Consider the following 11,781-nt stretch of genomic DNA (forward strand, 5'->3'; position numbering starts at 1 on the left):
CAGAAAACATACTTTGTTTTTCTATACAACTGACTGGGTGCAGACTCATGACCATAATTGTATCCATAATATGTTCTCTTAAGTGTGAAAAGAAGGTGAAAAAAAAAACTTCCTTTTTCCTAGATTCTTCAAACAGAAGAGATCTTGAGAATTACATACGCATATGCTAAGTACAGCTACAAAGAAGCTAAGAGTGACTCTCAATACAAATCGATGACAGTGTATGAAGTTGTTGACTAGGCAAGGTACCATGGGAACAAGACAAACCAGAGCTCAGGAAAGCAGAACCATCACGGCCATGTTTTTATAATGCTGCACACAGTTCGCTCTACCCATACTCACTGCAGGGTCTTTAAAACAGGGCTGGCATGTACATTTTATTGGATCAATAAATATTCTGGGTGCCTAAAATGTGTTCTCATCTCTCCACTAACGACACATTTTCAGTCTGCTCCAAATCCTTGATCTTGACTTTTTCTCAAAGTAACCACTTAGTACTTTCCAAAACTACATCTCCTCCTTGTTTACATAGTTAACTGGGCAAATGTGCCTGCAAAAAGATGTTATAACATGACATGGTCAGCAGGTACTAATTATAAATGTTATTGCTACAAATGTATATGGAGAAGGTATTACAAGGAAAAAAGTGGGAGAAGGGAAAGAAATAGCAGGAATGGAGGAGCTGAACACAAAAAGCTGAATTTTTAAAAAAGACAGACTGACTGACTAGAGAGTAACAATTTTTTTTTTGTAAAAGGCCAGACATTAAATATTTTAGGCTTTGCAGGGCAAGAGATCAACTTGAGGATATTATGCAGGTATTTGTATAACAAGAGAGAAAACAAATTTTTACAACTTTTTTATTGACAAAATTCAAAATATAATAATTTAGTATTGTTTTTGTAATATAGGTCAACTAATCAGAAAAATGGAATTCTTTTGAAGAAGATAACATCTTCCTCAATTCAAGTTCAAAGTTAGTGTGCCCTGTCATCAAAATCAATTGAAAATGTTCACTATTGATCTGCAATGAGATTTTACGTATTCATCTTTGAAAATGCACACAGGTACTATGCAATACTGATGTCAATTGGCAAGCATGTCTTTAAATTGAGCATTTCACTGCCTGGAAGGCATTTACAGAATTCTATTAGATTCTTCTCTTGATATTTGCCTCTTCAGTATGTCAATATATGCTAAATATAATTGTAGATTAATCATTTACAACTGAATATTAGAAGAAAGCATCTCAACTGAATGGTTAAATGCACTTTGAAATACAGAAATTTTCTATGGAGACTTTTGGAAATCTTAAACAAACAAAACTGCTGCTGGAACTATAGTTTGAGCTTGGGGAACAGAGCTATTGCAAATTTGTGTGAGAATGGAAATCTCCCATCTTGTTCCCACTTTGCTAAAGTTGATTCTCTCGAATCATCTAAAAATTCTCATATGAAAACAATCAGTGCTGATTCTTGCATTTGAATATCTGTACTGCGTGTTTCCTTTTACTTGATATTGCAACAACAGTGGTGATAGTGGACATTTTTCTTTTATTCTTGAATTTTTTTTTAAAGTGTCTAATGTTTTAACATGAAGTATGTTTGCTAAAATTTTCTGAAAGAATATTTATCAAATTAGGTTAAGTTGCCTCCTATTCCTAGTTTCCTATGAGGACATTATAACAAGCGGGTGTGTTACATGTGTATATCTCCTTCCTGTTATTACAGTGAATCACATTGAAAGATTTACCTAATTATCCTTACATTCCTTGGATAAGCCTTCCTTCTTGACCTTAACTCTTATTACATTGCTGGATTCAAAATACTGAGAAATTTAATTAAAATTTTGGCATCTATGTACACATGTAATACCAGCCTATAAATATTTTCCTGTGCAAGCTTTACCTGATTACAGTATCAAGATTATGCTAACTGTATAATGAGATGGAAATCTTCCCAAATTTTTTATGATCTAAAAAAGGATGGGAGTTAATCTTCCTTTAAAGTTTGTTAGAACTTGCTGCACGGTAGTGCCTTTGTTAGGAAGAAAATCCCTGAGTTCAATTTCTTTTATGATTTTTAGTCCACATCAGGCTTTTACATCTTCCTAGATCAATTTTGATAATGTATAGTTTCCCTAAAATTGTCCTTTCCATGTTGTTTTTTAAATCCGTGGTATCTTTTTATGTCTGCAATTATACCTTTCTTCATCCTTAATACTATCTGCGCTTTGCATTTTTCTTCATTACACTTGCCAACCATGTGTCTGTTTTACTAGTTTTATAATAAACCAGCTTCTGACTTGTTAACCAGCTCAATTTTTCCTGTTTCACTAACTTTTCTGGTTTTTTCATGATTTCTCTGCTTATACTTTGTGTTAGCTCAATTGATGTTGTTTCCTAAGCAAAAAACACACTTCATTTACATTTACTTTTAATCCTTTACTAATGCATTTAAGCCTCTACTCATCACATTCTAAAGGCTGCTTTTACTGAAGTCCAAGGGCAATAAAATTCACTTCCCATCCAGATACTGAATGAATCAAACTGTTTTCTCTGTTAGCTTCCACCACTTGGCAATCTATTTATGATGCCAGCACTTCACAATTTAATCTTTTAAAACATTTACAATTAATCCCAACACGTTCTTTAATGTGTTAAGCCTTAAGCTTAATAAAACTAAGAATTTATTGAGGAACTGCTCATAAATAAATGGAAGAAGAAAAGCAACTCATAATTCTTTGTGTAGAGAAGGCACATGGAAGAAAAATATTTCCTCCAAAAAACAGAAAATTTCCGAGAGTTTACCAATTAACCCCTGTCTGAGCAAAAGATTCAAAAGAGGACAGCCTGAGAAAAGGCCTTCCAAGGAAGAGAAGAGAGAGCGTAGTCTGTGTTTAGGGCTGATCATGGGCTGTTCTCCTCCAATTACAACCCAGGGCCACTGTGATGCCAGGAGCCAAGGTCACTGCTAGACAGTCTGTCCGATGAGTGGGCAGTGGGGGGAAGTGGAGACCCGTACAAGTGCTGCTTTAAAAGGGCTGAATGAAGTGACACAAAGCAAAGACAACTGGGTAATGCTCCCAATGAACAGAAGGAATGAACAGCAATCTCCTCATGGGTAACTGGTTCCAAAGTCAAGGCCACAAATCTTAAGTGCACACCTTGAATTTTTACTAACGTACACACCCATGTACGCACCACCACCGCCACTTCCAGGATCTGAGAAGGTTCCCTCGGGCACTCTCCCAGTTAGCACACCTCTCTGAAGAGTCATCACCAGTGTCACCTCCATCACCACAGATTACTTTGGCCTGTTTTTGAGTTTCTTACACATGGAGTCATACAAATGGAATGGACCCTTGTATCTTTCACTCAATATCATTCTGTGAGATTCACCCACATCGTTGTAGGTCTCAGTGGTCTTTTTAAAAAATAAACTTTTGTGTAATATTGTTTTGCGTATTAAACATGAAATACTGTCTGATTTGAATTACTTATTCTACTGGTGGGCTGTTTCTCAAATGTTTCTGGCACATACAAATAAAGCTGACACGTTCCTGTATGTGTCTTTTAGTGAACATGACATTCACTTCTACTGGGTGTAAGCAGAAACACTGTGTCAAAGGTTGTATACTTGTTTCGCTTTAGCAGGTACTCCCACACATATTTAATTTGCACCAAGTGACACTTCCACCAAAAATATAAGAGTTCCAATGCCTTCAAATACTTGCCCAAATCAGGTCTTCTTCATTTTAACCCTTCTGGTGTGTATGTAGTAAAATCTTATTTTAGTTCGAATTTGCATTTGATCACTAATTACATTGGGCACCCTTTCATATTATTGCCCATTCCGAGATCTAGTTTTATAAAGTACCTGTTCAAGTCTTTGCCTATTTTTTGGACAGACTGTCTTTTTGTTTTTAAAAATTCTTTCAATAGTCTGGGTTTGCATTCTCAGTAAGATACATTACAAATACACATCACCTTGTCACTCTTTTGGGGGGTCTCTAAGGAACAGAAGTTCCTCATTTTAATTAAATCAAATTTATTTTTTCTTTTATTATCCTTTTGGTGTCTTATTTAAGAAATAATTGCCTGTCCCAAGTTCATATTCTCCTATGATTTCTTTTAGATATCTAGTTGTAATTTCAACGTATGAGGTGAGATAATTATTCAGGTTCATTTTTTTTCCATATGAATAAGCAACTGACTCAGACTATTTAAAATATTTTTCCCCACTGAATTCCACTGGCATCTTTGTAGTAAATCAAGAATCAGTTTCTGTGTCTCTGCTTGGGCCAACACAACTCTGTCCTAATTACTGCAACATTATGGTGAGTCTTGATACCTCATAGTGTAAACTCTCCAGCTTTGTTATTTTTCTTCAGTTTTGCCTTGGTCATCCATTAACTTCCACCAAAACCACTGGCTGAGACTTTGACAGAAATTGTACTGAGTCTATAGTTCAATCTGCATAGAACAGACATCTTATTGATACTGAGATTTGCAACCCATGAAAATAACATCTTTCCATTTATTGAAGTCCACTTAATTTCTCCCAGAAATGTTTTGTACTTTCAGTGTAGACCTCTTGAACATCCTTCAGATATTTCAGGATTTATTCCAAGGAATTTTTTGTTTAATAAATGGGTTGTTTTAAAATTCTGTTTTCTATTTGTTTTTTTTTACTAAGTATATATAATTATAATTGGCCTTTCTATACTGACACCTAATATTCAACACTTGGTAATTCACTTATAATTTACAATAGTCCAAATATTTTTCTGGTGTCTCTATGTACTCTAACACATTATCTACAAAAAAAAACTTTTAATTTTCCCGTCTTGATGCCCTTCTTTCTCCTCACTGCACACACTAGAATCTTTGATACCATGTTGAGAGGCAGTGATGACAGTGAACAACCTTGTCACCTAGTTAATGGGGAAACATTCGGTATTTAATCAGGATGGTGTCCATAGATAATCTTTAACATATTAAGAAAGTTCCCTTTTATTTCTAGTTTCCTGAGAGATTTTAACGTGGATCATATGATTTTTCTCCTTTATTCTGTACATGTGGTGAATCACATTGGTTGATTTACGATTAAACAACATTCTATTTGATCATGATGTATGTCTATCACTAGATTCAATTTGCTAATATTTTGTTTAGGACTTTTGTATCAATGCTCATAAGAGATACTGGACTGTATTTTTCCTTTCTTACAAGTGATGTTTGCTTTCACCTTTATTTCTTCCTTTCTGCTTCCTTCAGATTTAATTTGCTTTTCTTCCTCTAGTATCTTAAAATAGAAGCCTGGAGATCACTGATTTTCAACTTTCCTTTTGTAGTACAGATATTTAAAGCAATACATTTCCCTGTAAGCACTGTTGCATTGACATCTCATAGTTTTTCATACAGGCATACATCAGTGAGATTGTGAGTTCAGTTGCAGACAACTGCAGCAAAGCAAGTCACACACTTTTTTGGTTTCCAGAGCACCTAAAAGTTTTGTTTACACTCTATGATAGTCTATTAAGTGTGCAATAGCATTATGTCCAAAAAAAACCAATGTGTACACCTTAATTTAAAATACTGTTAAAATGCTAACCAGCATGCGTCTTAAGCAAGTCATCGCTTTTTGCTGGTGGAGGGTTCTGTCTCAGTGCTGATGGTTGCTGGCTGATGAGGCTGGTGGTTGCTGAAAGATGGGTTGGCTGTGGCAATTTCTTACAATATGACAACAATGAAGTTTGCTACAATCGCTGACTCTTCCTTTCACAAACAATTTCTTTGTAGCTGGCAATGCTGTTTGATAGCACTTTATCCACAGCAGAACATCTTTCAAAATTGAAGTCAATCTTCTCAAACCCTGCTGCTGCTTCAAATAATAGTTTAAATCTTTTGTTGCCAACAATTTTCACAGCATTTTCACCAAGAATAGATTCCAACTCAAGAAACCACCTTCTTTGCTCACCCATAAGAAGCAAAATAAATCTGTTTTCTCATGAGATTGCAGCAATTCAGTCATATCTTCAGTCCCCATTTCTAATTCTAGTTCTCTTGCTGTTTCCACCACATCTGCAGTTACTTCCTGCAGTCCTGAACCTCTCAAAGTCACCCACAAGGGTTGGAATCAACTGTTTCCGAACTCTGTTAATATCGATATTTGGACCTCTTCTCATGAATCATGAATGTTCTTAACAGCACCTGCAATCATGAATCCTTTCCAGAAGGTTTTCAATCTCCTTTGCCCAGATCCATCAGAGGATTCACTTTATCTGGCAGCTATAGCCTTAAAAAATGTATTTCTTAAACAAGAAGACTTGAAAGTTGAAATTACCCCTTGATCTTTGGGCTGCAGAAGAGACACCGTGTTAGCTGGCATGCAAACAACACTGAGATCTTTGTACATCTCCATCAGAGCTCTTAGGTGACCAGGTGATTTGTCAATGAACGGTAATATTTTGAAAGGAATCATTTTTATGAGCAATAAGTATCCACAGTGGGCTTAAAATGTTCAGTAAACCATGTTGCGAACAGATGTGTGTCATCCAGTGTTTGTTGTTTCATTTACAGAGCACAGGCAGAGTAAATGTAGCGTAATTCTTAAGGGCCCTAGGATTTTCAGAATGGTAAAGGACCACTGGATCCAACTTAAAATCACCAGTTGCATTAGCCCTTAACAAGAGAGGCAGCCTGTCCTTTAAAGCTTTGAAGACAGGCACTGACTTCTCCTCTCCAGTTATGAAAGTCCTAGATGGCATCTCCTTCTAATAGAAGGGTACTTCATCTACACTGAAAATCTGTTGTGTAGTGTAGCCACCTTCATTAATGATCTCAGCTAGACCTTCTGGATAACTTGCTGCAGCTTCTACATCAGCACTTCACCTTGCACTTTTATGTTACGGAGACAGCTTCTTTTCTTAAACTTCATGAACCACACTCTGCCAGCTTCAGAGTTTTCTTCTGCAGCTTCCTCACCTCTCTTAGTCTTCACAGAATTAAAGAGTCAGGGCCTTGCTCAGGATTAGGCTTTGGCTTTAGGCAACACTGTGGCTGGTCTGATCTTCTATCCAGACCACTAAAACGTTCTGCATATCAACAATAAGACTATTTAGCTTTATCATTCGTGTGTTCACTGAAGTAGCACTTTCAATTTCCTTCAAGAACTTTTCCTCTGCATGCACAACTTGGCTAACTGTTTGGCACAAGAGGCCAAGCTTTTGGCCTAACTCGACTTTGAACATGCCTTCCTCGCTAAGCTTAATCATTTCTAGTTTCTGATTTAAAGTGAGACACGTGTGACTCTTCCTTTCACTTGAACACTTGAACCCATTGTAGGGTTATTAATTGGCCTAAATTTCAATATTGTTGTGTCTCAGAGAAGAGGAAGGCCCAAGGAGAAGGAAAGAGTTTGAAATAATATTCTCTTATATTCACTCATGCACGCATATTTACTCTGTCTAGCGGTCTTCAGCCCTTCCTTTAGTTTCATGCTACCATCCTCCTCATCTTCCTTTAACCTGAAAAATTCCCCTTACTATTTCATGCAGCACAATTGTGATGGCAATAAAAATCCTTCCTATTATTTACCTGGATTAAAGCATTTTTATTATGCCTTCATTTCCGACAGATACTTTCATCTGGGTAAAGAACTCCAGGTTTTTTTTCTCCCTCTTCCATCGCTTTCCAAATGTCACTCCGTTATCTTCTAGTTTTAATAATTTTGTTGAAAAGTCAGCTATCAGTCTTATTATGGCTCTTTTGAAGGAAATATGTGCTGTCTTCTCTAAGTCTCTTAAATGTCTCTTTATCTTTGATTTTCAGGAACTGGACTGTAATATACTCAGAAATGTTTTATTTGTTGTGTGAATGCTCGTGTTTATCATGTTGGGCTTACTGCTCCTCTTGGTTCAGTGACAAAGTTTCTCATCAAATCTAGAAAATTCTCAGCCATTTTTCCTTCAAATATTTCACCTGCCTCTTCTCCATCCTCTTCTAGGACTCACATTTCACAGGTTTTAGAACTTTTCTCTGTGTCCCCCATTTCTCTCATGCTGTTTTTTTCCTCTGTGACTCAGCTTGGATATTTTCTAGTGACCTGTTCCTGAGTGTTCCCATCCTGACTTCTGATGTGTCCAGCCTGTTTTCCACTCCATCTAATTAATTCTCAACTTCAGATACTGTATTTTCCAGGTCTAGAATACCCATTTGGTTCTTTTTAATAGACAGTTATCTACTGAGTTATCTTTTCATATGTTTATGTTTTAACATAGTTATTTTGAATTCCACTCATAACTTATTGGCCAAAATTAGTCACGTGGCTTATATCCAACCACAAGCAGGCCAGGAATGCCATCCTACCTTGCTTCTAATTGGTACAGAGATATAAATATTTGGGGGACAGCATTAATGATGACCACCCTTGGCTAGGGTCACATAATAAGTGTCAGCCTGGGTCTAAACACAGGCATTTCTGATTACAAATATTTGTGACCTTTTCACTATAACAAAACCTCTCCTGGGGGCTAATTTAGTATTAAGTTAAATTTTTTTCTATAAAATTCTAAACTAGGGAAACTTGGCTTTCGTTTCGAATCTTTGAGTGGAAACGGAATACTGAATAAAAGCTCTCATGACGAACTGACTGCAATAATCCATGTTTTTAAAGCATTTAAATTGAGGTCTAAAATGTAAACAGAAAAGTTACCAATCAGGAGCATATAATTCAATGAACTGTCACAAAGTGAACACATCCGTGCATCCATCTTCTATGTCAAGGGACAGAACATCACCACTACCACTTCAGTGCCTCCCATTCTTACAATCACTTTCCCTTTTTCCTTCCCCAAGGTAACCACCGCCCCTACTTACTTCTAACATGCCGTAGTAATTTTGCCTTTTGGACTTACACATAAATGTAATCATGTATTAAATATGCTCCTGAGTTTGGCTTCTTTCACTTAACATTATGTATGTGACTCATTCACTCTGCACTATGAAAACGCAGTTGGTTTATTTTCTTTCTATGTAGTATTCCATAAAGACATCATAATATATTTACTTATTTATTCTGTTCTTATTGGACATTTGGATTCCATTTCAGGGCTATCTCTAATGATGTATAGACACTCTTGTATACTCTTTCAGTGCACATAGGCATGTACCTCATCGAAATTACTTGGCCAAAGGTCATCTTTAACATTTTCAGATATTGCCAAACAATATATCAGGGGTGTAACCTGCAGACCCATCAACCACATGTAATAGTTCTCATTTTCTAAATCTTCTCCAACAGTTGGTATTGTGGTCTGTTACATTTCCAGCAACTAATTAAGGTTCTGCACTTGTGCTGTCTAAAAGAGTAGCCATTGGACAAGTGTGGCTAGTGAAAACATGAGATGGGGCTAGTGCAACAAAGGAACTGAGTTACTATTTTTTTTAATTTTAATTAATAGAAATTTTTAAAACGGATATTCTTTCATTAGAGGATAACCTTTAAGTTAATTTGGAACAACTTCAACATAAAAATCTACTTTTTCAACTCTAAATGTTATGAAGTCTAAACACAGAGGAAGTATTTCTGATGAAAATTTAATATCCAAATTGGGGTGGGTAGTAAATGTGAAACACACAATGAATTTCAAAGATTTAGTTAAAAAAGTAAAATCTGGATTTTTTTTTTACATTAAAGATATGCTGAAATACTATTTCAAATGTATAGGATTAAAAGTATTTTTAAAATGAATTTCACCCGCTACTTTTCACCTTTTTTAAATGGGTTAACAGAAAACGTAAAGTTACATATGTGGCTTAAACAATATTTATACTGAATAGTGTGGCTCTACACCATATATACATAAAAAATTGAAAACTAAAAAATACACAGCCTGTTAAAGTGTGGATATGTTGGTTTCAAATATGGTACCAATTATTTGTTACATGAAGCAATTTACCTGTTGTATTCCAGCAGAGTATCTCCCAATTTGGATACAGGTGGTCCTTCTAAAAGAGAAAACCTTAACTCTAAAATAAAATGCATACTGACTACAGCACACAAGAAAACTGTTAGTAACAAAAGATTAAGCCAAATCTTGGCTAGAGATTTAAGTCATACATACACACTCTGTTTCAAAACCAGCGAATTCAGAAAACAAATCACCCTCCATCCACACACACTTCACCCCAAACAACCTCAATAGACCATATTCATTCGGAGTCAAAGGCAACCACCAGTACCGAAGTTTGGGCTTTCTTTTACACATTCTTAACAGGTGGTGGTTGGCAGGAGGTGGCAGGGGGAAGAGAGCGCCTGGTGCCGGTCACAGACTTTAGTTTAAAAAAAAAAAAAGTTTTTTTTTAATTAAAAAAACCAGACGTACTACTTAATATACAACCATCTTAAAAGCTAATTACACCATAACAACATCTAATGGCCTTTGAGAGAGAAAGGAGGTCAGAGTCAGACAGCTGAGTGTAAGAGCATTCTTCCTGGATTCACCAGCTGAATCCCCAAAGCAAATCCATCCCCAAAAGGCTCTCTTCTGTGCCCCTGCCCGGAAGGTGTTAGCTATCTGCATTTCCCTGCAGGACCAGTGAAAACCCTCGGCCAACCTCCCACTCCTACGTGGCGGAGATGAGGTGAAAGGCAGCCTCGGCCTCACAGGGCGGCTCAGGAAGGCCGCGGAGGTCCTGGAAAAGACAGCCCGCGAGGGCACCTGGCCTCTGCTCTTCGCCTCACCACCTCCAGAAAGCAAAAGAGCCCCGACGCCCATACCAAGCTCTCCCGTCCCGGCCCCTCAACAGGTGCGCGGGTAAGCGGCCCAGCCCCCGCGCCCACTCACCCAGGTCCAGGGCCTGGTGACACCTGAGCAGCGCGGCCTCGGGCTGCTGCTGGTGCTGCAGGCTCCGCGCCTGGCCCGCCAGCCTGCGCGCCCGGCACTCGGCCGGGAAGCACTTCTCCAGCAGGCCGCTCAGCACCACGTTGACCCGGCGCGCGGGCGGCCGGCCCGGCCCCGGCTCGGCGCAGCGCCTGCACACCGTGAGCCCGCACGGCAGCGTCACCGGCTTGTGCAGTAGCCGCTGGCAGCGCGGGCAGCCCAGCAGGTCCCGGGGCGCGGCGGGCGCCTCCCCGGGGGCGCGGCCCGGCCTCCCCGCCGGCGGCCGCCGCTCGCGCGGGCCCAGGGCACGCGCCAGGCCGCCCGCCAGCTCCCCCAGCTCGTCGGGCCGCAGCACCCCGAGCCGCGCGGCGCCGCGAAACGCGCCCAGGGCCTCGGGGAGGCGGCCGGCGCGAGCCAGCGCGTCCCCCAGCCGCAGGCACAGGCCGCGGTCGGGCTGCGCCAAGGCAACCAGCGCGCAGCGGAAGAGCTCGGCCGCCGTCTCGTACTCGCCCGCGCGGAAGGCCTCGTCGCCCTTCTCCACCCGCTGGGCGAGCGGCTCCCCGCAGTCGCCGCCGCAACAGGGGGGCGGGGGCGGCGGCGGCACCGGCTCGGGGCTCATGACCGCGGGGCTGCGGCGACTAGGCCGGGAGGGGAGAGCGGAGGAGGGGAGATGCTCGCCGCCCCCGGCCGGCGGCTAGAGCACGGCCGCCGCCTTCGCCGAGGGCCAGGCCCGTCTGCGAGCGGCGCGGGGCGGGCTGCGCGACCACCGCCGGGGGCGGGCGCAGGGTGGGGCCGCGTCCCCCGCGCGGCACGGGCGGCCGGGGGCGGGGCGGACGCGGCCGAACCCCTGCCCCCGGGGAGCGCCCGCTGGCTCCCCTGGCGTAGCCTCCCCGC

General features: G+C 40.4%; 1 protein-coding gene across 1 annotated transcript in view; it reads right to left on the minus strand.

The window, feature by feature from the left end:
* The window catches only part of LONRF2 (LON peptidase N-terminal domain and ring finger 2), a 34,641-nt gene extending 23,135 nt beyond the window's left edge, over nucleotides 1–11,506 (minus strand). The window contains exon 1 of the mRNA XM_057743648.1: nucleotides 10,852–11,506. Within this exon, the coding sequence (XP_057599631.1) occupies nucleotides 10,852–11,506 (655 nt within the window). The remainder of the gene's footprint in view (nucleotides 1–10,851) is intronic.
* Between the last annotated feature and the right edge of the window lie 275 nt (nucleotides 11,507–11,781).

This window comes from Hippopotamus amphibius, chromosome 7 (assembly GCF_030028045.1).
Source record: "Hippopotamus amphibius kiboko isolate mHipAmp2 chromosome 7, mHipAmp2.hap2, whole genome shotgun sequence".
Taxonomy (NCBI): domain Eukaryota; kingdom Metazoa; phylum Chordata; class Mammalia; order Artiodactyla; family Hippopotamidae; genus Hippopotamus; species Hippopotamus amphibius.